Source organism: Hypomesus transpacificus, chromosome 1 (genome assembly GCF_021917145.1).
Source record: "Hypomesus transpacificus isolate Combined female chromosome 1, fHypTra1, whole genome shotgun sequence".
Taxonomy (NCBI): domain Eukaryota; kingdom Metazoa; phylum Chordata; class Actinopteri; order Osmeriformes; family Osmeridae; genus Hypomesus; species Hypomesus transpacificus.
In genome coordinates this window covers 8,860,836-8,886,896 of record NC_061060.1, presented here as the reverse complement: position 1 = coordinate 8,886,896, position 26,061 = coordinate 8,860,836, and the positions used below count along the sequence as shown (strand labels likewise).

Here is a 26,061-nt window from a genome sequence, read left to right as displayed (position 1 = left end):
CGGGGCAAATAAAATAATGAGGATCTTAATTTGCTCCAATTCAGGAATGCAAGGCAATAAACACCAACTGGCAATATCAGGCCCTTCGGACGAGCCGGCTGACGAAATTAGGCAAACACTAATAACAGAGAACTTTGGCATCTTAATAGCTCTGACAGCAGTGACAATAATTTACACGTTGTGCCCACATGACGCCCCATAAACAGAGAAACAAAACATTAACTTGTCAGTATAAAATGATGGCTATTTAAGTGACTGAAACATGGGGCGATGAAATTGTTTTTTGCCATGCTGCTTGCTAAGTCTGACACTTCTTAAAACCGTCAACAGCCAGTTCATCAAACTAATATTAAGGAGAGAAGTATTTCAAGAAAGTAATTGTTGGATTATACAAAGAGCTGTTGAGGTGACCTTCTGGGTTGAGAGTAGAGTGTGTCGGTAAGGTGTTACGGAATGCAGGAGGCTTCGGTTTATCTCCAGGATAGCACATGTTTGTAATCTATTACCAATTTCCCAGATATGCATTCATCATCTGCTATGCTGGCCAACTTGATAGCAAGTTCACTTAACACGTTGTATCAATCAGCTAGGGAAAGATAATGCAAGCGGAAAACATTCATTTCCCCACCATGGTTTCTAGTATTTTGTCCGGAACACCCAGACCACCCATCAGTCCTAAGCAAATGTAGCATAGTAAGCATAGCACCAAATCTGTTTCTTAAAAAATCTCTGTCACTTTAATTAATTCCTCCGATTCCTGAAACCAGCCCCAGATCGATAAGCAGGAAGAAGCTGTTGAGTGATGCTAAGGATACCAGTATGATCATTTGTAATATTAAGTTCCACTTCATCTGCAAATGCCACAAGACCTGGGACTGGGATCATTTATATTCCTCAGGCAGAATCACAAGATTCATGTTTTCTAATAAAACCCTGCATCACTTCAGCCCTAGTCTGATCCCTTGGAATAATATAAATAAATATTCAAAAGACTATTTATTAAGTCATGAGAAAAAATACCACTGTAGATTGTTCACAGTAAATAAATAAATAAATAAATAAAACAAACAATAGACAATCATGTGAACCAGAAAAAATAGCAACTCAGTCTTATACTAAGTAGCTACCAGAATCACAGAGGCAGATAATCCTAACCAGAATTTGGGCATTTATTTTTATTTTATTAAACTCTTGCTCCCCTGTGTCTATTTGCTTCAAAGCTCTAATGGCTGGCAGCAGTATGCCTGTCCAGCATATTAAAAAAAGCCTCATTTACTGTTTGCATTACTGCAGGGAATATTAAATTCATTTTTTTATAATGAAGTAAAGCTTCCGAGAACTGAATGTTTCTGAAATAAAAGTCTTACTTTTCTTCTCCTCCTTCTTTCCCCACATCCCGTACTCTCGTACCCAACCAGCCAGAATCCTACTTAGAGTCTCTGAACGCAGCATGGTGCAAGATGCATACCCTGGGCTTCCCTTAGCTTTTGTGTACAAAACGAATACATCTAAAATGCCTGCCCTTCTCTCCCCGTGCTGGGGATTAGACCTCTACAGGAACCAAGGGTTTCCATGGAGAAAGAAGACCACCATGGACATGGAACCCTGGCATGCTACATCCATTCAGACTGGGAGGAAGACAGTAGGAAAAGCCGTTAAAGCAGCTGATTCTGTTGTTATAGACAGACACTATTGGGAGGCTTAACCTGCATCTTCACCTTTTGTTTTTCTCATTCCTCTTTTTACCAGCGGAATGCAATGGTTTACATTAGAGGACGTCCAGCATGATTGTTTTACAAAGGTCATGGGTCTATGCAGAAAATGCAGTGTGTTCAGATAAGGCCTACTGGGAGGTAAAGGTATGTGTCATGGTCCAGAGAACACTGGTTCACCTGAAGCCGATGTGTCGATTTGTCTGTGTGAGACTTATGGTGCCATCCCAGAGCAAGCAAATCCTGTGCCAGTCTTTTCTCCATTGACTGTGTGAAAACTGCCAGTGTAAATAGACAGGCAGTGTGTGTGTTTCCATAAGTGTGTATATGTGTGTGAGGGTATGTGTGTATTTATGTAAGTGTGTGATTGAGTCTCTATGTATGCATGTGTGACCATGTGTATGTGAGCATTACAACAGCAACTCACAGTAGCAGCAGCCAAACTGAAAATGAGCCAGGTGTGGCACGTCTGATAACTACATTTACATTTATTCATTTAACAGATGCTTTTATCAAACTACTGATAACTACTGATAACTACTGATAACTACTGCGCACAGCAGAGAGGAAGCTCAGACACAACACACACACACACTGATGCAGATATATAGATAAATATAGATATATAGATAGATATACAGTGCCCTCCAAAAGTATTGGAACAGTGAGGCCAATTCCTTTATTTTTGCTGTAGACTGAAAACATTTGGGCTTGACATCAAACGATGAATGTGAAACCAGAGATCAACGTTTCAGCTTTTATTTCCAGGTATTTACATCAGGATCTGATGCACAAATTAGAAAATATCACCTTTTTGTTCAAACCCACCCATTTGTCACGTGAGCAAAAGTATTGGAACATGTGACTGACAGGTGTGTTTTGTTGCCCAGGTGTGTCCTATTACATACATTATTCAATCAATAAATACCACTGAATGTCTACACTCAGGTTCAGATTGGGTAAGATAGGTTTTGTCTATGCAGACTGTATTCAGAGGTGAAAACAACATGAAAACCAGAGCGCTGTCTTTGGGTGAAAAACAAGCAATTGTGAGTCTTAGAGAAGATGGAAAATCAATCAGAGCCATTGCAGAAACATTGGCCATAGCCAGTACAACCATTTGGAATGTCCTGAAGAAGAAGAAAACTACTGGTGTACTAAGTAACAGACGTCGAACAGGTAGACCAAGGAAAACATCAGCAGTTGATGACAGAAACATTGTGAGAGCTGTAAAGAAAGACCCTAAAACAACTGTTAGTGAGATCAGCAACAACCTCCAGATGGCAGGAGTGAAGGTATCACTATCTACTGTTCGCAGAAGACTTCATGAACAAAAGTACAAGGGCTACACCAGAAGATGCAAACCACTCATCAGCAAGAAGAATAGGAAGGCCAGGCTGGAATTTGCCAAAAAGTACAGAGATGAACCTCAAAAATTCTGGGACAAAGTTTTATGGACTGATGAGACAAAGATTAACTTTTACCAAAGTGATGGAAAGGCTAAAGTTTGGAGAAAGAAAGGAACTGCTCATGATCCCAAACACACAAGCTCATCTGTGAAACACGGTGGAGGTAATGTCATGGCTTGGGCTTGCATGGCTTCTTCTGGGACGGGCTCATTAATCTTCATTGAGGATGTAACACATGATGGCAGCAGCAAAATGAACTCGGAAGTCTACAGAAACATTTTGTCTGCCAATTTAAGGAAAGATGCAACCAAACTGATTGGCAGAGCCTTCATCATTTAGCAAGATAACGACCCAAAACACACTGCCAAAACAACAAAGGAGTTCATCAGGGGCAAGAAATGGAAGGTATTAGACTGGCCAAGTCAATCTCCAGACTTAAACCCTATAGAGCATGCATTTTACCTGCTTAAGAGGAGACTGAAGGGAGGAACCCCACAAAACAAACAACAACTGAAAGAGGCTGCAGTGAAAGCCTGGGAAAGCATCAAAAAGGAAGAATGCAAAAGTTTGGTGACGTCAATGGGTCACAGACTTGCTGCAGTTATTGAAAGCAAAGGATTTGCAACTAAATATAAAGTCTTATTCACTTAAATATGTTTTAAGTATATCTGTTCCAATACTTTTGATCACATGACAAATGGGTGGATTCAAACAAAATGTGATATTTTCTTAGTTGTGCATCAGATCCTGATGTAAATACCTGGAAATAAAAGCTGAAACGTTGATCTCTGGTCTCACGTTCATTATTTGATGTCAAGCCCAAATGTTTTCAGTCTACAGCAAAAATAAAGGAATTCGCCTCACTGTTCCAATACTTTTGGAGGGCACTGTAGATATATATAGATAGATGGATATATATAGATATAGATATAGATAAATGTATAGATATATACACTGATTACACACACACACACAATTGTTGATATCAACAACATGTGAGAAAGTGTTGATTCAATAATTAACATTTAGACGTATTCAAAATGTAGTTGTGAATATCATTCATTTGAATAACTACTAGTCAAAATAACATTATGGTTATGTTGACTTGGAATAACAACATGTAAAAAATGTATTGTAGATATCTGAAATTAAGTTTAAATAGGAGTCAATGGGAATAGTTGAATAGTTGCATTTAAGCTACAAATATCTACTATAAAGATTTCCACTTGAGATAATTGAATTGTTGATATCAAGAATGAACATTGTGACTAATGAAAAAATGAATTGTAAATATCTATAAATATAATGGCTACTAGTCAAAATTACATTATGGATATGATATTGGAATTACAACATGTCCAAATGTAATTGTAGATATCTACAATCCCTATTTACCGCTACTGATGAAATGTTAAAACGGCTTGGCATACACCTCTAGCCATAGGTAGGGCACGTGCTCTCTGTGTGAGGCCCAGCCAAGCAGCTCTTAGGCGGGCATGTGGGAGTAATAGAACCTCTTCTTCTCCGCTCACATGTGTTTACACTGTGATATAGGCTCTGACAGGAATAAGCAGCGTTAAGCGCGGCAGGGTGCATTCAGATGCAAACATGATGTGTGTGCGAGCGGAGCAAACATGTTGCTTGGCAGGAGTAACACCCGTGTAAAGTAATGCGAGGACATGTGTACTGGGAGCACGTGCTTCAGACTGTTATTGAGAATGTGTTTACACATGAAACAGCGTCGTTGAGCGGGGCACATCTTAAAAGTAATTTTGTAATGCCAAAGAACATTGCTGAGAGCAGCGTGCATTCACTCTGAGGAGGAAGAAGAAACGGCATGGGTCCTCACCTCCAAACTCTTTAAAGGATGTCAGACTCATACGCAGACAGATATGCAAGGTTGAAGTTGTAACCCTGCCCCCTCCCCCCTCTCTCTCTCTCTGTCTCTCGCTCTGTGTGTCTCTCTCTCTTTCTCTCTCTGTGCGGTATGACACCTGCCTCAGTAGCGGCAGCCTACATCGGCTCCTCTCTTTAAACACTGATGCGTGGCCTCTTCGCTCACTACCACTTAACAACTTCAAGGTGACGGAGTGGAGGAGTGTTAACTCTACAAAGTACATAAGTCTGAGACAGAGCATGAAGAAAGCCTTAGTGTGTGGAGGTTGGGGAGGGGGGGGGGTGTTGGAAGCCTTCTTTGGGGAGGTGGCTTGACAGTCATGTGAAGCACACCTTCTGAAGTGTCAAAAGACGACTCGGCTGATGAAAGGGGAAGGGGTGTGTGTGTGGGGGGGGGGGGGGGGGGCAGACGAGGGGAGCGGGGCACGCAGGCGGGTGGAGGGTTGACGGCACATCTGAGACAGTGGCGAGGCTTCTGACTGGGTGAGCATCAAGGCGGAGCTGTGCTGAACCTTGTTCCATCGTGGAAGTCAGGAGAGCTCAAACACAAGCAACGGCTAGATGTTTCGGTGGCAGCTGAAGACTTATGAGAGTGCGTGTGTGTATATGTGTGGGTGTTGTGTGTATATGTACGCGTGTGTGTGCGTGTGTGATTGTGTGCGTGCAAAACAGCACAACAAAGGAAAGGCAAGCAGCGTGTGTGACTGTTTGAGTGCCGTGTACGTGCGTGGGCAGGATGAACAGGCTCATAGGTATGGCACGATGGTGTGCGAGTGGGAGAGAGGGAAAAAAGTACATACCATCTGCCAGCACGCGCTGAGGAAATTAATTACGTACCATGCACTTAATCACTGCGCCTCTTGATAAAATGCCAATTGAGTAATGATTAACAGTAATAGAAATGTAAGACCATTCCTGAAGTTGGCCCGTAAAATCAATGTACGGTCTAGCCCCGTCTGTGACTCAGTCGAAAACTGCTGCAGAGCAATCAATCCCTCTTAGGTTTTGTGAATCTAGCCTGGTGGCTTTGACCTGAGGAGGGTAGCCAGGGGCCTCAGCTTGGGCACTGGGGAGCCAGCAGAAGACAAAGCCTCGTCAATAGGAGTTCGTTTTCCATCAACTTTGTTCCTTAATCACCAAGGTCTTAATAGGCCTTCCTGTCTGACACCCTCTCCCACTCCAATATATCCACACGGTGAGCCGCTCTAAACAAACATCCACCTGACTCTCCCTCTCTAGACCCATCCATCTAAGCCTATAGCAAAGGTCTTCATTAAAGATTGTATGTAGGGAGAGGTTGCTCAGAGTTTGTCCTTATTGACGTGGTCTCCATTGTCTTTCCCACCAACGGGGGAAGAAAAAGCCTCCTTCAGTAATTACCTCTACTCCTCTTCTCCTTCATGGTCAAGTCACTGCCAACCTCAGCCGTCGTCGCTGAGGCAATTAGCTCAACAGAGAGAGGAAAGGAGAAATTCCTTTGAAAAGTTCCACTTGAGCAATAATAACAAGCAGCGTTCAAAGACAGCAATGTACCATGAGCAGGAAAAAATGAGGATCTAAATTTGAGACGTATTTAGATTGCGGCAAGAAACCTTTGCTCCCTTCTCTGAGTGGAGGAGTTATTCTTGTCTTATTTTGTAACGGTACACGGTAATTGTGTGTAGGCAAGGAGTAATTTCACTCATTTCAGAGCTTGGCTTCTTGCCCTTTCTATAGGTCAGATCAAACCAGAATCTCAAATAAACGGCAATGTGAAAGCATGTGAAATAAAATGATATTTAACTGCTGTGCAGTCTCTCAGAAAGAGGGAAAAAAAAACGAAGCGAGCAAATACATAATAAAAATAAAAACGGACTAAAGTGCATGCTGCCGAATTTGACTGCGTCAACATTGTTGACACGCCACAGCACTCTTCAGGACCAAGGAGTAACATACACATGCACACATTCAGTGCCAATCCAGTCAACAGCCAGACAGCAGCAATGACATGTCTTCATTAGGGGAACCCTGCCTTCAGTCTCTCCGTGTGGAGGGCTGACCTGAGGGAGAGCATCTTGCCATGTGTCAGTTGGACTAAATGCTCGCTCTCGCCGATGAGATCTTGTCAACGTGGGAGGTGCTCCAACACTCCATCCATGTGACGGGTAAATATTTAGACCCCCCCACACACCTCAGCTGTGGGCGTTATTGAAGTTCAGGGGCTCCAAAAATCTAGTTTAGATGAGAAACTTCCAGGAAAAAGAATGGCTTCATAAGTAGAGGGAAATGAATGATTTCTTTATGCACACGCCAGGATATTTGGCCAATCTGTATTCTCCTTTCTTGTTTGTGTGTAGAGACGAGGGAGGCACTGAGGGGCATATTCCTGGCCCAATGAGGCTCTTAATATAATCTAAAGTCATTGTAGCCGAGAGGCTCCACATCTTGGAAACACTTTGATGCAAACTGAGATTTAAAGAGTCCTGTAAAATGTATTTCAAATCAGAAAATATAGAATGATGCAATGCATCAGCAGGGGTAACCAAAGGTCAGGTCTGACAAACTCAACTTGACCCTCTCTACAGTCAAGATGTTCAGATGCTCTCCATGCTAAACTCTGACAATTGGTATGAGCCAACATCATTTTCCCACCTGCACACAAACAACTCTTTTATGAAAACATATAATTACAGAAAACTGTTGATATCACATATTTCTCCATAAGTAACCAGAAATGTGCACTGTCCTCCTTATACTTCTCAACATTTGAAATGTGCAGGTTTGGGGGTGGGGTTGAGGCACTTGCCAGGGCAGACATATTTTTGCATATGATTTGGAGGTTTTTTGACTTCATTCACAGCGTGCTTGTCAACCTATCATTTACCCTGAAACTGTCACCTTCCACAAAGTCTGTGGTTGGGAAACTCAATGGCTGGATCTCAGCACGACGCTGAGTGACAGTTACAAGTCTAATACCACAATTCTCTGCCACTTTCCCCTCTCGGCAGGCAGGACCGCTGTGTCAGCAGGCAGGGAAGCTTCACTGAAAAGTGTGGAACTTTGACACTTGTGACTCTTTGCAAAAGGCTGGATGATCTGAAAGGTAAGTAAAATGGATGTTTCCCCCTAGAAATCAAAAGGCAATTTACAGTATATTAAGTGTGCAACAGACAAATGTGATATTAAGTGGCATTTGATTGTGCTGTCCTAGAGGTGGGAACCGTCACACCGAGCTTGCGGATCCTGTTTTTCGATTGAGTCTTAATGAATTCGAGGAATGATAAGCAGTTGCGAGATGAATTAATGATTTGTTTGTGCGTGCGAGAAAGGGGGGGGGGCTCCATGTCAGAGTGAATTAGCGTGGTATAATAATGTATCATACTAATGTAGGGACTGGCAGGATAGACTGACAGTTGACACATGAGGGTTAGAGGAGGATGAGGAGTGGGAGGAAGGGTGCAAACCCCCCCAGGAGTGACAGAGCTCAGAGACTCACAGAGACTATTTATAGAGGCGGGACTGGAGCAGCACACATGACAGACGTCTGCTCTGCACCCGCAGTGACTCACACACACACACACACACACACACACACACAAACACACACAAAGACCCTCCTCTTACGCATCCACTCAGAGTTACAAGAGTAGACACACAGTCACTCATTCTCACACACACACACACGATCCAAACACCACAGCCAGCAAGCTTTCCTCAGAGCAGTTGGGAGTAGAGCGTGTGGGCCGTGCACGTTCTCACACTGATTAGAGGCAACGGCTTGCTCACAGGGAGCCCTTGGCAGCAACCTAACAGGCCCTACACACATGCATACATCTATAGGCAGCCAGCAAGCAACTCGACTCTAACACTTGGCAGAGCTGTTGACAAGCACGGGATGTACAGTAGATTCACCTTCAGCCATGTTCTGCTGGGCGGCAGCTAGTGACGGCAGCGAAGACAACACTTGGGACTAGATGCCAACAATGGAGACTAATCAGTGTAGTGAACAACCAGGGGTGACAACAACTGGAGGAGTGGGAGATGTGGTCCTTGCTCAGGCCTACAAGAGGCAATGTCACTGTAGCCTTGGCAGCTGTAACATCTGTGGACCGGTTATGTCAACCTAACAGCGGCATAGCGTGTGTGTGTGTGTATCTATTTGTGGCTTGGAGTGTAGACTTTATGAGGCAGATTTTCACAACTATTTGAGGCATTAATAATCACTGAGGATTGTTCAATATAAGTTGAAGCCACCATTCTTCAATGCACTGCCAGCTGCAGACATATTAATAAAGAAGTCATCTGGTCTCATTTTGCACCAGTCAACTTGTGGCCAAAAGACAAGTGAGAACAGAGCTGGAGCTGACAGCAGCCGTGGGTCCTAATTATGAAAAGTAAAAGAATGATTAAGTTGAGTGTTGTTTAATGGCTTTTAACACATTCATTTTGAAGACGCTTTAGGCACGCATCATGGCTGACTGGCGATTTCTGAGCTTTAACTCACTCTCATACAGGCCTGTAATGAAAGCAGTCTGCGAAGGGTCTGATGGGTGAAAATACAAAAACGCGCACACGCACCAACGCACACACACGGGAAACAGACACGCACGCATGAAGGCAAAGCAAATCCACACAGACACTCACCACAAAAGCTCCATGACATTGAAACAGAGTTTCAATTGTTACAGACAATTTACGAATCCCAAAGTTTTATCTTCTTACAGTATACAGTTTGCAGAATAAGTTTTAATAAATATCATAGCTTTTTTTTCATACAACTGAATGGAAGGATGATCCTATACTGTCATTAACAATAACACAAGGACAAAACATTGTGCTGGATTGAAGTAAAGACAAAAGATCTAGTCTATATGTCTTTATTGGGAAAGTACACAGCAGGTCATATCACCCATCTTCCCACCCGTCCCTGTGAGAGCAAACACAATAGGGCTGGTACATAAGAAAGAGGGACAGAGAGAAAAGAAAGCCGGGGTGGGGGGGGGGGGGGGGGCAACCTTGCTGTGTGAGCAAAGGAGCTTTGTCCTTGAGCATTGGTACAGTAATCACAGTTCTACAGAGTCTACTACTGTCTACTGCCTGCTGTTTAACTGCATGTGCATTCACAAGTTCCCTTTTTGCTGTGAGAAAAGTATGCCATAGAATAGTCAGGGTTTATAATTTCTTGGTGTATTAAAAGTAGTGTGTGGCCATTTTATTTCTGTAGACGGGGCAGGGTGTGTAGGCGTTTAGCCAATAAGCTTTGTCAGCACTGTGTCACTTGACTTCCTCAGGTGTCTGCCCAATAAGAGTGCCCGATGCTAATTCCTTGGCAAGCATCTGGAAATGCAGGTGTGCGAGATCTGGGGTCTGTGTTGATTTACTGTTCTGGGCACCGGCGAGATGCCCGTCTGCGGATGCCAATTACATGTGGGGTTGAGGTAGGTAAGAAACTTAGCGCTTCAGACTGATCCACCTGGCTGGCTCTCTTGCCAGTCTCCAGGCCCCCCCTGTGCCCTCATTACCTTCCCTCCTCTCCCCTTGCCCAGCCAGCCCAGGGCAGCCCAATGCACACACAGATGGCACAGGAGCCAGGCTGGGGCTATGCTGGAAGGCCCACACCTGTGTGAGGCTCCCGTCAGTCTCTTGGAGAGCTCTACACCTCAGCCTTTCGTCTGCGCTCCTTTATGGGAGGGTTCTAGCGAATAGACCCGTTGAGGAGAGACTTTGGAAGGATCTGGAAGGAGCTGGAGTCACTGAGGAGACGGTGTGTGTGATCTCGTGACGGCAGGCCTCGCTGCCACCTGGCCTGAGCCCTGTGTTGGAGGCACACAGACCGCCAGAGACGCCTCATTATCTGCTGTGACATGGCCCTGTCCCTAACCAAACGTCACGTCATCAGTCTACTGCAAGATATCCTGACTGTTTACAACATCACTTGCAAATCGGTTGCGAGTTACATCACAACGCTGCCAGATGCAATTATTTAGCAATATCCCTCAAATAGGTTTTTATTGATTTTATTCATGACAAATCTGAATTGTAATGTGTGTGTGTGTGTGAGTGAGTGCGTGTGCACACACACATTGTGTGAGGAAACTGACTAGGATCTTCCAAGCGTGCATTCTCCAGCCCGTAATACCTGGTGAGGCTCCTGTGCCTCTGAAACGTGTATGGTCTGTCCATGTTGTAATGAAGCCTGGGGTTTACTCCTCAGTGTATCAATCAGTGTGGCAGAGTTTGGAAGATGCATGGAAAGCGGCAGGGCGCATCAGCACTTTCGAAAGCGTAAGGGTCAGCAGAAACTTCCTGGGCCCTCCGTGCACCAGTGACAGCCTAGCAACAGAATCTGGCCATCTGTTTAGTATTTACATCTATTTTTCCATATCTGAACAAGAAGGGAGGGGAAGTCTCTGGTGGGAGGCTGCATCCATGAATGAGATAAGAGGCCACCAGTAATTACATTTGGGGGGTTTAAATAATTATTGTAGAAAGAACTTTCTGGTGGAAATTTGACTTTTAGAGGGTTTAAAATATTAGCATTCTTATTCTTTATTTAAATGATTCCCTTCAGTAAATTCTGACAATATGCTGCAGTAACTCGAATCAACTCATGTTTGCATACTGTAGAGATAGTGCTCTCTATACACAAATCTCTAAATCCACAATGTTTCATCTGCTTTTGAAACATATTTTATAACTCGACACACATTGTATGTCACGATTGGTTGACGCACTTCCATTAAGTCCTTGATAAACATTCATTGTAAATCTCAATGGAACTGCCACCAGGATCAACAGGTATTCAGTCCATTCAGTCCTTGAGACAGCTGAGAAATTAAGCCGATCAAAACTCATGGCCCCCTGTGCTTCTCTTACTAATTATTATTTAGCTGTCGAGTCAAACACCTTGGTTGCCTTTCTTTCCTATGGACAGCCACACAGCACATAATGGCTAACAAATCCTTGTGTCATGAGTAACTGTCAAGCTCAAGTCAGGAAGAAGAGGGCGAAAGGAAACAAAATTACAATGATTAAACTAGTACACTTGAAAAGACTTGTGTTAACCATGCATGGCGAATGGCTCGCACAACCAAAGTGAGGGCATCATCTTTAATCAGTGGGTAATTTATTGACTCCCATTTACACAGCCATAATATGAGTGATCAAGCCCTCCAACCGTAAAATGCAATAACCCAGGGAAGTGTTTTGTGAACAAAGGCAAATAACAAGGCCCACACATCATTATGTTCCCCTCATATCCCATTAGAAAGACTCCAAATGGGGGTTGGGGAGGCGGAGATTGGTGGAGGCCGTGGGGAGTGGGGGGCAAATGCACCTCAGGTTCATGTGATGGTTAAGTGTGTCAAACAAAATGACACTTCCTCACATGCCCATGCTCCATTCAATGGTTGAAATAACTCAAACCACCCCCAACACATGCAACCACAAAAAAAAAAACACAAAATGACGCAGAACGCTAACAAATGGATATATTAATCGTGCATGGTGTTACATCTAATGCCTGAGCCTGATGTTGAGTGCCGGAATCTATTCACACCACCACCAGTGCTGTCTTAAATGCAAGTATAGATGAAGTCATTACAACCGCCCACAACCATCTTTCTGAAAGGAAACTGGGCCATTTAAGAGGACATCCTTACAGTACAAGAATAGCTCAGAAAGCTACTAAGACCTGGACATGATATAAATGTAAATCATTTGCTCACCGGAAAAATACAACTGTTGGTTGTTGGAAGCTAGGCGGAGGGATGAGGAGATGGTGGGAAGGAAGATGGGAAGAGGACAAGAGGCAGGGGGGAGGTGTGCAACATTTCTTTCTTGACAAGAAAACAACAAGTACTTGTCCGTCAAGGGGAATAAAGTTGTGTAATTGGCCGCTTCCCACAAGATAGGCTGGAGTTAATAACAAACTAATGAAAAATTCATTAGGCCGTGAATAAAACAATTCATCCAAATACCAGACGACTCGTCTACATTATAATTAAAATGGTGATTCTCTATTTTCATCAAGTTTGCCACTTTTTGGGGGGGCATGAAGTGGTAAAAATGAAGATGGAATGATGAAGTTGCATCACGAGTGTCCGGTATCCAACCGATGCATCAGGGACCTTGTGTAGAAAGGAGAGACGCAACAGGTGCAAAGCTCTGCTGGAAGCAGAGAAGCTCTCCACTTCAATTAGTGTGTTGGGAGGTAGGAGGGATGCAGTATCTCTCTCTCTCTCTCTCAATTTCCTCTCCATCTCTAGCACTGTCTCAGAATGTCAGGTTCTTTTGTCCGTCTCTTTATCCGTCTCTCAAGCACAATGTATAAAGAAAACTCAACAGGGTCCCATCATTGGTCAATGAAAGCCTGGTTCATTGCCATAAATGTGAATACTGTAATGACGCATACACTTCCAGTCATCCTTGCTTTCTGGGACGGACCTCAACGACTCTTTTCTTTCCTCACAAAGTAACTGAAAACCACCATGAACTCTTCACCTGTGAAAGTGGTATGGAGGTCACAAAACAATAAGCGAGACGCCTCATGTCCGTCTGACTTTGCTCCCTGCCTCGATGGTGTTGACAAGGACAAACCCGTGGATAGGCAGACATGTGAACGCCACCGCCGAGCTAACGAGTGCATATTGTCAATGGGTCTCCATTCAGGCTCCCCATAAACGTCCCCACTTGCAAACAGCATTAGCATCCGTCTCCAAAACATTGCTCTCCTCGTCCGCGCTCACTCCTATTCCACACGTCCCATTATACCTAACCCGTCAACCCAACATATGGGAGAGAGGAACGTTGTGGTCGTTTGACCCCTGGGAGCAGGTGGGGTCATGCTAATGTAGACCCATCATCTTCCCAGCGCCATTACGATGATCAATTCTATTCTAATGAGATAACATCTGGAACAAAGGGGTCCTAATAGCAGACAGCTGCTGGCCAACGTGAACTCATTAGTGGAACTCTCAGATGCTGACTAATGTGGTGGCTAGTGCGCCAGGCTCCGCCCCCACCCACCTCTTAAACACAATCTACTGAATATTTCATGTGTTCTCTTCCATTAATGATGAGGGAGTAATATCAGTAATAGCTGAGTGTTTGATGCTCCTGTGAGAGAAATACTACCGTACTGCGTTCAGACTTAGAATGACAAACGGTCATTGAGCAGCAACAAAATTGGTCAATTAAGGAGAAAATTTGCTTTGAGGAAACCTTTCAGTTTATTAAATAAGTTGTAAATCAATCTTTAGATGGGAGTGGAAGTCATCTGACTTTAATGAGAGAGAATGAGAGAGAGAGAGAGAGAGAGAGAGAGAGAGAGAGAGAGAGAGAGAGAGAGAGAGAGAGAGAGAGAGAGAGAGAGAGAGAGAGAGAGAGAGAGAGAGAGAGAGAGAGAGAGAAAATATATTGAATGTGTAGAACCTGTAGTATTGTAGAAAGTACTACTATGTTAAGCATTACACACTTGATTAAGAAGACTTAATAAAAGCAAGCCTCGTTGAGATGATCCATTAAAACAAGCACAAATCGTGGAACACCTTCATCCCACCTGGCAGTCTCAGTAAGCAACAGGCTGACAGATTATTAAAAGACAGGGTCATTAGTCATCAATGTCCTGTCCTGTACAGTGCCGTCCATGTCTTTGTTAATCGTTAATAAATGTAATTACTCCAGGACAGCTCAAGAGAAGAAAAAAGAAGTATTGTGACCATGATGAATGTATTCACTAATAGAACTAATAGAACATGGCAAAATCTAAAGCAGTTTTTCCTCACAAATGCAAAGTTCATCTACTCTTTGTCAGAGTGTCTTTTTTTCTGTCAAAAGAACAGAAGTTCCATTTCCTTCATGTTCTGGATGGAATCAGAACTTTACACATCTTAATTCACACTCCTGAAAGCATGGGAGCTTAAGTAACAAGCGCATGAGATACTTAATTAATTGATAAAATAACTCACATCTGGCTCACTTTAAGCCTTGGTTTGTTACCATCATCATCACTGGAACTATTTCACATGATATCTAGCTTATATTTCCTCCCCAAAATGTATCTTGCCATTTTGGATACAGTACATTTATGGTAGGCTACTAATACAATAAACTGTCTCAGACATTCATTAACATTGCTCCAGTTCCTGGAAATCCAGTCCTTTTGAAAGGCATTCATGTTTAAGTGCGAGGTATCTGAATACCAAAAGACAGCATTAGTATGGGCGTTTGGGGGAATAGGAAGAAATAGCATCAAGTTTGAGTGCAGTCGACACTCTGCAACAACACTTTTCCACAGAGAGCATGACAACGGCAGTAAAAAAAAAAACTCCAACTAACAGTAATTGGTTTTAAAATAATAGAATTCATTACAGTTACGGATCTTGTTCAGAACTGCAAACAGGAGGGGAAATATTCACTGGAGACTTGGTCTGAACTGCTTAACTGAAAACCACGGGGAGATGAAAGGCATAATTCAAATGACAATTTTAGAACCCTTAGTTCATTTCTACGAGAGGCTGGGAGATGTTGCCGGGATAATAGCATCAAGATTTCTCTGTTCTTTTGTTCACCTTGCAAGTCTTAGGATGGAACTTTTTTTTTCTTTTTCTCATGTCTCTGCTTTTGTGAAAGCAAATGCCTAGTCCTGACACAGAGACACTGAGGGTGCCACACAAACAAGAAAAGTGGTAGGTGAGAAAGCAGAAGCAGTCTGGAAGCTAACAAGGACAACATGTCTGGTATACAATACAAAATAACAAGTGACAGTAATTCTGACTGTAAAGGCTAACATCTAGGCTTCACATTGCCTCTTTTTTTTGGGGGGGGAGCGTACACATCCAAACAGGCACTTGCAGCTAGCTTTACAAAAGACAATCTCCTAGGACCAATACAGACATAAGGAGACAAGCACGGCCATCTCTCAACATGATTGGATGTCTGTTCACCCGCTGGGTCTATATCCAACATCAAGGACATTACCATTTGGAACACTATACATCCGCCATCAAATAACCCTGAGGCCAATACGCGGTAATTGGGTCCGTTCTAATGGAGCGATTTATACGTTTTACACAAGACGAGGCCAACCCAGACAAGACAGGCAGAAAGGAGGAGATGGTGGAGATGTTTTTTTTTTTTTTTTTGTAAAGTTCTTTTTTTTCCTTTTTTTTTTTTGAGTTTTATCTCATATCCATTTGGCACAGACACCTGACGAAAAAAGGGGCCCACCATATGGTCGTGTTTTAAAAATTGATGTGGCACGCAGGCGACCGAGTGGGTATGATGGTGTTGTTGGTGGCGGTGGGTGGGTGGGGTAGGGATTTTCTGCCAGTCTAGTCTAAGGAGACAAAACAACTTGGGCAAACATGGCAGGTACCACACAGCCATGGCTCTGAGTGTGTGGCAACAGGCCTGCCACCCACACAGACAAGCACATCAGAGTGGTTGGTGGGGGGGAGAACAAACACAGGCAGAGCTCTGAGTGGCGCAGCTCCGTGGGGAGGTTGGAAGACTTTAAGAAAGAGAGGGATGGAAACACGGAGACAGAGAGAAGTGCATCGCTATCTATAGTGTATCTCTGGGTCTGGGAGGAGGGAGATTACAACATTGTGATTTGAAGATATGTAGCTGTGGAATACGAGTATACGGGCCATTAGAGAGATGTGGGGGGGTGTGTGTGTGTGTGTGTGTGGGGGGGGGGGGGGGGGCGGCAGGAAACATAAACATATCGGGAGTTAAGCAGCGCAGCTCTGGAAGAGTGAGCAATGCGTTATTAGCAGGAGTGGCATTTTGTTGTCACTATGGCGCCACAATAAATAATTCAGATCTGATGACACTCAATGTCCGGTCAATACGGTGGGCCTGTCGATAGCGGGCGCGCAAGGGGGGGGGGCTTCTTTGCCGTCTGTGACTTGGTCAGAGTGAAGCGTTGGGGGGGGACGACTTCTTTGCCGTCTGTGACTTGGTCAGAGTGAAGCGTTGGGGGGGGGGGGGGGGGACTTCTTTGCCGTCTGTGACTTGGTCAGAGTGAAGCGTTGGGGGGGGGACTTCTTTGCCGTCTGTGACTTGGTCAGAGTGAAGCGTTGGGGGGGGGGGGGACTTCTTTGCCGTCTGTGACTTGGTCAGAGTGAAGCGTTGGGGGGGGGACTTCTTTGCCGTCTGTGACTTGGTCAGAGTGAAGCGTTGGAAGGAAATGCCAAGCGGACGGAGCAGAAGCTGGCTGTCTCCTGCAACGGCAGACGCCGGCTCACTTGTGAGAGTTTTCCAAGTGAAGAAAACAATGATGAATCTGTTCGCGCTCTCTCTCTGTCTCTGTCTCTCTCTCTCCCTCTCTCTCTTTTTCGAGCTTCAAACGGAGGCTGGAAGTATTGATCAGGAGAAGACAGATCCATTTGAATGCTGTTGAGGCGTTTCACACTTATTCTCCCCTTCAAAGATCAGACTTCTTACAAATGGTATTAAGAGGGTTTGTCTGGGCGTGCGTGTGGGCGTGCGCGTGCGAGTCCTCTGGGCTAAAAGAAACCCATTAGGTCAGTTCCATGGCAACAAAGCCCTTATGAACTGGTCTGAAAGAGGATTCCGATGGAATCCTACTGCCACCTAGTGCCAGTAGTTAATACAACACCCAAAAAAAAGAAGCTGTGGCTGCTGCAATCTAACCGCATGGATCTAATGTGAATCAATGACCAACGACAGGGTTTATAGCAATGGGAGTGATACAGCTTCTAAAAGCACATAAAGTTCAGAACCCAGCACAATTGGCAGAGCGGTGGAGCTCTCTAATGACAAACTGGCCCCTGCTTCTTCAACCCAACTACACTGCTCTTATGAAGGCCGGCAGGTTGGCACTGCACGATGCAGACCAGACAAAGAAGCATCTAGAAAAGTCAAAAGCTGCCATTTCACTGCCGACCTCGGTCTCTTAGGTGCCCTTAGAGGAAAACTGCAAGGCAGACAATAATACAGTCAGTGATCTTGGTCTTGATCATATCACCAATCATTACAGCAGGGAAGGGAGGGAGGGAGGGGGGGGCGGCCATTGGCGGTTGATGACTCGATTATGAGGCTTTTGTTTGGCCCGTCCGAGTATGACAGGGGTGTGAAGGTCTGAGGCGGAGAAGAAGGCTGGTTGTTACTGATATGCTGACTGGGCTTATCGGCCAAGCAAAGGGGGTCTCCCATAGGGGCGGGCAGGCTTAGCAACAGAGGGATGAAATAAACTGGTAGCTAGCTATCGACATGGCTCCTTTCACCTGGAGAGAGAGCAGTTCTGTTTTCTGACACCATGTCCTTGTGAACCTGAGAACTGAGTATCACGAAAGGAGAGACGAGGTATTTCCTGTTCCTTCGTAGATGATCACTGTGGTGAAATCAACAGCTGTTTTAAAAGGGCGCTGATATCTTGAGGTTCACATCACACACACACATACAGACAAACACACTTCGATGACCGCTACCCGTGGTCAAAGGCAAATGCACATATGTTCAGCCGTACTGGAGTCCTACTGTGTTTGGCATGGGCAGCACAACTCACGGGAAGGGAGAAGTCGCAGAGAGGACATGAAACACACCCACACAAACAGAGACAGACACAAACCCACAAACTAAAAAATCCCGCGCACACACACACACCCAGCATGACATACCGAGACACATCACACACTCCACGTCCCCCCCAAAAAAGCACCCATAAACAAAAACAAACAGCTTACTAAATATAAACACTGGATGTGCGGAGTGTGAGAGGGGGGCTCCGAGCTTAAAAAGCAAAGAGAGAAATCGTGAGCCCAGGCAACCATAAAACGTCGAGATCCACCAGAATTTCACAGCTGCATGAGCAGTTAAAGCAGACACGTTGGGTTGCGATGGGGGATGCACACAGAGAGGCGGGCTGTAAAAATATGCCATAAACTTTACGGAGCCTAATGTAACCCTGCAGGAGAATCCCGCAGAGCCGGCGGAGTCGTGGAGTGTGCGAGAGAGCCGAGGGGGAGGATGTGCCACTGGGAGCGGAGGCTCACCCAGCCCCATTACTGGAAGTCCAATATCACACACACATACCCACGCGCTCGCCAGGAAGTGCAAACACACCCAAAAATGTAGAGATGCATGCCTTCCTCAAACACGCCAGCTACCACAAGGATCTCCTTTTCTTTTATTCTCTCACTCCCGTCTCCTGCTCTCTCGCTGTCTGTTTTCCCGGTTTCTCTCTCTCCCCATCTCCTCTCTCTCTTCTCTCTTTCTGTATCTAGCTCAATCTATAACACAGCACTAAGACAATGCAGCCACTTTTTAAAGGAGCATTGCTGGAAATAACACTGACCACACACGCATGCTGACACACGCACGGTAGTGCCACAATCGCTCCTTCAATATGAGCATATGATGCCTACTCTAGCCAGCCTTTCATGTTCCCTTCAAAATAATGAGATCCTGCTCTCCTTTTCTGATAGAACGAGGACTGATTGTTTCTGTCCCTTTCAAAAGACAAATGTGAGGCATAATGTCATTATGGAGAGAGCGGTGGAGAGAAAAGAAAAGGACCCAAGACAGAGAAGACAGAGGAAGAGAGAGAGACAGAGAGACAGAGAGAGAGAGACAGAGAGAGAGAGAGAGACAGAGAGACAGAAAGACAGAGAGACAGAGAGACAGAGAGAGAGAGAGAGAGAGAGACAGAGAGACAGAGAGACAGAGAGACAGAGAGACAGAGAGACAGAGAGACAGAGAGAGAGAGAGAGAGAGAGAGAGAGAGAGAGAGAGAGAGAGAGAGAGAGAGAGAGAGAGAACAGAGAGGAAAGATCAGGGATGCCTGCGTCTAGCCCCTCTAGGAGTCTAGCCCGTCTGGGAGTAGGAGTGGTGAGGTCGGGGATCGTGGGTCACATCATCCACCCCTGAGGAGTCAGGTTCTCTATGTGTTCCACCTGACCCCCTTCACACCCACAGCTCCGTGTACAACACGCCCAACAACCAGGGCCTTCTTGAGGCCCAAACCTCTGAGGAGACGCCTAGCGGGTGTTTACTGGGGTGTGTGTGGGTGATTCAGCTGCCAGCTGCACACAGTGCTGTGCAGTGCATGACATATTCAATGTAGTATATTCTACAGTGATGTGGGACGACGCTTAGTATTGTAGGAGCAATTCCTCGGAAACCCATTGTTGGCCTTCCGTGTGCGGATGTTTTCATTCCCTGTTTAGTTTGAAAGTGGTTGACAGAGGCGTATAGGATAGAGCCCAGGACAATGCACTCTAATGGTCAAAGTGCACTGTGTTCAAATACTCTCTGAAACAGACCTAATCCCTCTCAGAGCTCGACAAAGAACGGATCAATCAAATCTCACTTGACATTTGTGAATTAGTACTTTGAGGGAGAGTCATTAAAATGGAATGCACAAAGGGTGTCTGTGTGGAAAGTAAATGTTGAAGTATTCATGAGAAAGCACTCGGAGAGAGAAAAGGGACAAATGAGAATTACCTTTGTATTACTTTCAATCCTCTTGAGCCTTGGGGCTACTTGAAATATGACTGATAGTCTCGTCAAAGCACAAACAAAGCAACTCATTCCCTCACCCTCAGCATCAAGTATAGAACTGCTCATCCATTAATCAACAACGCAACTGCTAACAAAGTTCAATCAGGGAGCGAGCCTTCTTTTGTAAACAAGTGTGTGTGTTCACCGGTCTTAAATGCTACAAACACAGGATCTGATGAAGGTTTTTGTATTTGACGTGAGGTCGTGTGGGGGGGGGGGATCTAGGGCCTCAGTTTAAGAGTTTGGGACACGGCATCTGCATGTATCCTGGTTCTTCACTTCCCGCTTCACCCAGTCCAGGGTCTGCCAGAGGATAGCTGAGACCAGGGGATGCATCCAGCTTCCACTGAATCAATTGAATTATCTGCCATATCTTCGGAAAGTTAGATATGTCATCCTAATATAATATCCAGGATGCGTTAAACCCCAAGCAGATACATCCCTGCTAACTAAAGTCCACTTCCAAAAAAGTCTGTGGTGACGTGTCCAGGGGCAAAGGGGACATTCACTATTGATTCATTTTTCATCCAAAGTCTTTTCAAGCACCAAGGACATGTTCCACATCAACTTTGCTCCCAGCTCCATACAGTTTAATAGCTTGTTTAAAACAAAGGAAAGTCTTTCCAGGTGGGTAGATGTGGATGCTATAGGAGGATTGAAAGAAAGGACAGCCTTGATTGAATTCAGATTCCCCATTTTAAAAAGAGCCCTTCACAGGCTCTTGGCACGGGCAAGGATGGCAACCTGGAATAAAGAAGAATTTCTCTCTCTCTCTTTCTCTCTCTCTCTCTACCTTGCTTCCTCAGTCACACTGTCTCCCTCTTTCTCTTCTCTCCACTCTGCAGAGGCCTTAACCATGCAGCCACAATGAGCAGGAGTGCATCAGGTGATGATAAACCTTGGAGCGTAAGCGGGGCTGGATACAAAGTTGGCCAATGAAACAAGCCGAGCACTGACTCTGATGGCAAGGTTATTCATCTGCTTGGGAACAGCAGCCTTCCCCAGAGCACACAGACACAAAGACAGGAGAAAACAGGAAAAATAAATACATTACATCTAAGATTAAGTGAGGATTGTTCAAAGTCATGCCTCTGCAAGAACATTGGAACAAAAACGCAAAGTGGCAATGACGTGTTGGATGTTCCGATTTGTTCAAGGGAATGAGCCCAAAGTTAATTAGACTTACTCACAAATAAACAATACAATGTCTATCCACAAAATACAATAAGAAATCTGACCAGAGTGTTGTCCCACCTTAGAAGTCCATTTCCGTCTAGGTAAATGGATGAAATGCTAAGTACTAGTGCAAACTGGAATATTCAACCACAGCTTCTCTACCCCAATTCCTGTTGATCTCAGAATCATAGTGTAAAGGGAAAAGTACGAAAACAGTATTTATCTTGAGTATGTCTTGACTAGTTTGAGGGGCAAAATCACCTTGGAGAAAGCTTGTGTTGCATGGTGGGAGGTGAAGAAGAAGAGGATTGAGGGGTAGACTTTGTACATAGACAATAAATAAATACTCAACTCCACATTTCACAGGCAAGTGCTGCTACATTTCAGTATATTGTCACCACAAAGTGACACATCACCTGAATACATTATTGAAGTGCTACCATTCTACTTCCTGTCAGGGGGGAGTACAGTGCAATGCTGTGACCTAGCAGCAACCCAATTATCTGATTTCACAGATCAAATTACGTAGAAGCTAAATTATCACCAAACACATTTCACTGACTGTATGCCGTCTTGGTAATAAACACTGCTGGCTGCTTTGGTAAGGAGACCCCAATCCAATCAGGCAAGAGCTCAGTAGAAATCCCGTTACCGTTCTCGCGGGAGGCCCCATCAGCCTGTACAAACAGAATACATTCCCACCTCCAAAAACAGGTCCTCCTTACAGACCAGTCTTGGCTGCTGTACACGAGGAAAGGTCATGCTGGGCATCTCCGGGGGAGACCAGATGTAATTCATTTTAAATGACAAGCTTTGTCCATTATTCCAGCAAACAAAAAAAGTGTGATTCCCCAAAACCTATTCAGCTATCATCAAGCCTACAGCCTCCAATCCCAGAGGTCTAAGGTGTTTCTGGCCGACGCGTACACACGCACGCCACGCACGGCAAACCCACACAGACCCCCCACCACCTGACATCTACGAGCTGGCCAGCATGTTACCCTGGAAACAAGCTGTCTTGAGGGGCTGTCCAGTATTGTGGATATTGATCTCAACCACTGGTCTAGAGACAGCATGTACAGGTCAAGATATAGAACATTCCCCCTCTTCCTTATTTCGCCTGGCAACCCTCGAGTTGAAACGCTCCACAGCGCCATTCAAACTGTGACTTCTCTCCCTCCTCGCTTGTCAATAGTGGTTTATGAAGCATGTAGGGAGGGGGGGGGGGGACAGGAGGCAGGTTAACCTTACCTTGAACCACTGACAGCAGTATTGATATGGCGCTGTTACGACACGCCGGTTCAAAAGTGACTTCAATCATCTGCGTGGTAAAATAACTTGACCCGTGGTCAATAGACTTCAGAAGGGCATCCAGACAGCCAGGCCCAGGCTGGGTGTACTCTGCCTGCAGGCAGCCTGATCACCACCTAACAGGGGTCCTCGTCTTCCCCTCGGCTAGACAGCAGATGGTAGATGAGGCTCTACAGCAGCGGTGCATACACAGACGCACGGCGGCCGTGGCTGGATTCGAGCCAGTTCACACCAGAGCTTGCCCGCCAGGCTCTCTACCTGGGAAGGCTGGGGTGTCAGAGAGATTTCACGGCGCAGACAGAAGTGTTACAGGCTCCCTATAGACCTCCCCCCCACCACCACCACCATCACAGCCCCCCCCCCCACCTTCCTCCCCTCCCAAGCACCTCTGGGAGGGCTCCCTAGGAGGTGCGCTGACAGCATGAAAATGGGAATCTGCTGGTGGCGGGGCTGGGGCTGGCTGTATAGAGCTGCAGCACAGCTACCTGAGCTAAACACTCTCTTCTCCAGCTAAGAGGTTTTTTCTTTCAGTGGGGAGGTTTGTGAGTGACAGCTCCTCGCTGCAGACCCCATGTTCAGCCCACTCCACGGGTCGCAGGTGCGGGTTCTCAGAACGAGGTCAGGAAGGTCCAAGGAAAGAGCTGGATGCTGCAATACCCTTCCAGTTTACAGATCCTTAAGAGTGAGGGCTGTTTGGAGAAACTTGAAAAGTAGCCAAGCGCGTCTTAGATGAACAGTTGGGATTCGTGTCAGTAAACTCTTTTCATACTCCATTCACTGGATGTCAATAGCTAGCCCCTACTCCATATCCCCTTTTTCACATACATGGTCAAAAACGGCCCTTGCAGCAGAGATAAGTGGACACAAAAGAGCAGTACAGACAGGAATCGATATATAAGACTTTGTGGAATGATTCAAAGTGCAAGGTTTTTCTTGGTATACCAGTGGAGCATGGGCCAGGTCACAGCTTTACCTTGTCCTCATTCCCTTTCAGCCTTGTGGTCTCTTTAATCCTAAAGGAGCCCTCCAAAAGCAATAAAACACCTTAAAAAGGTAACAATTCACAGGCGCTAAAAGCAATAGCGGGGCTTTTCAAAAAGGTCCCTTCAATGTGCTGTGCTCCACACAAAGGCAATACAGTAGGACAGCACTTTGAGAGAAATTGCCAGAGCAAATCTGCAATTACCGCATTACAGCAAGGAGAAATGAAGAAGCATGGGCTGGCCTTGGCCAGTGTATATTTACAAAGATTATTAAGGCCGTTTGCAAAGCAGCGGTGGAGAAAGAGAAGTGACAGTAGCAACAAAAACAAGAGTGTACGTTTGTGGGACACGGCTGACATGCCTTAATGGTGGCGGATAGTGACAGGGGGGTTGACAACAAATTCAAATATATTGCCGTGAATCCCCAGCCACTAAATTAAACCAGCTTCACATCTCTGTTGGCGGGAAAAATGCACTCAATATCTTTGCCACTGTTAAATCATTTGTGTGTGTGCGTGTGTATACTAAATCTAATTAAGTGGTACATTCTCCCAGTGTGTGCTGTCTCAAGGAAAGAATGAGCACAATGAAAGCCATTTAGATGCAAAACGTTCCAATAAACAGATTAGATTGCAGATTATGATTATTTGCGTAAAAACTATCCCTCATCTCTGGTATTACAATATTTAAATGCTAATATGGGTTAGTCTGCAATCCATTTCCAAAGAAAAACAGCTTAAACCAACAAAAGGGTTCCCAGTTCATTTTCAGGCACTATAATTTAGAAATCTTTCATTTGAAAGTGTTCCCATTTGCATGCAGGAATTGTGTCGACAATTTATAGCCTTTGCAAATGACAGCACATTAGCAATATCAAGGCTTGAAATTAAAATCCAAGACCATAAAAAATGGCCTCCACTGCCTTACGGAACAAACTTGACAAGGCTACATCTTTTCAAAGGGAGAAGGAGAGAACAAGGGAAGGTTGGGGAAGGTGGAGGAGGAAAAGGGGGAGGAGGAAAAGGGGGAGGAGGTGGAGGGGGGGCAGGTGGACGGGGGGAGGGGGGATGCATGAGAAGAACAAGGCTCGGAAGCCAAATAAATAATGGGCTACTTACCGGAACTTTGCTCCCAGTTATCTGCATGCAGCGGTCAGCGAGGAGGAGTTAATGTGTGAAAAGACACAAACAGCACAATCATTAGTAGGCCAGAGTCACCTCTCCTCTCTAGAGGCTGAGGTCTTAGCGCACCTTATATTCACATTACACACTGCCCTCACACAACATAAAAGTACTACATACTAAACAGTCTACTGCACCTTGGAGTTAAGTCTTGGCTTACAGTTGAAAACACACGAGAACACAGTGTCTGGAAGTTTTGTTATTAGTTGTTGTTGTTCTTGTTGTTGTTCTTATCAGTGACCTATGCACTTTGTAAAGCTCTCTCTTGGAAGTCGCTTTGGATAAAAGCGTCTGCTAAATGAATAAATGTAAATGTAAGTTTGGAAGCTCAGGATTCAAGTTTGGTTCACTTTTTCACTTGTCCGCTTTGTGACTCAATGTAGTGACAGGCAGTCAGCATTATGATTCCACGATTGATCGTTCTGATGGGAAATGTTTTAACGAGAACAATAAGATACAACAAATGATCCACTGAACAAAACCCAACAGCTGTTTTAGCTCATCGATTGGTGCAGCATTGACACAACAATGACTCTGCTGTGAACGCATGCAGCTAGCACATCTGCCTCCAGAGGCCAAAATCAATCCACTGCCATCTGCGCTTGACTTCAGGTGTCAGACGTGTGCGGCCACATCACCCCGGGCCAGTGCAATCGGCGTGATTGGGGGAGTTTAACCTTGTTATCTGTCAATCGTGCCGGAGGAGCCGGGGCATTTTCTATTCCGCCTTCACCTGTCTCGCAGTGGGAGAGTCCGTCCGCCAGGTAAATGTATTCTAATCTGCAGCTGAGCATAGCTCTGTGCCAGCGCACTCAGAGAGCACGGCACTGATAACAGGAAGTTAGTCACACTGCACATCAAGACATCTCCCTCTCCTTTCTCTCTG

At 45.0% G+C, this 26,061-nt stretch overlaps 1 protein-coding gene across 4 annotated transcripts in view; it reads right to left on the bottom strand.

The window, feature by feature from the left end:
* Positions 1–26,061, bottom strand: part of diaph2 (diaphanous-related formin 2) — a 232,401-nt gene that overhangs the window by 182,379 nt on the left and 23,961 nt on the right. For all 4 annotated transcript variants that reach the window (XM_047039318.1, XM_047039237.1, XM_047039480.1 and 1 more), the window contains one exon: positions 25,113–25,133. In XM_047039318.1, coding sequence (XP_046895274.1) covers positions 25,113–25,133 — 21 coding nt within the window. The remainder of the gene's footprint in view (positions 1–25,112; positions 25,134–26,061) is intronic.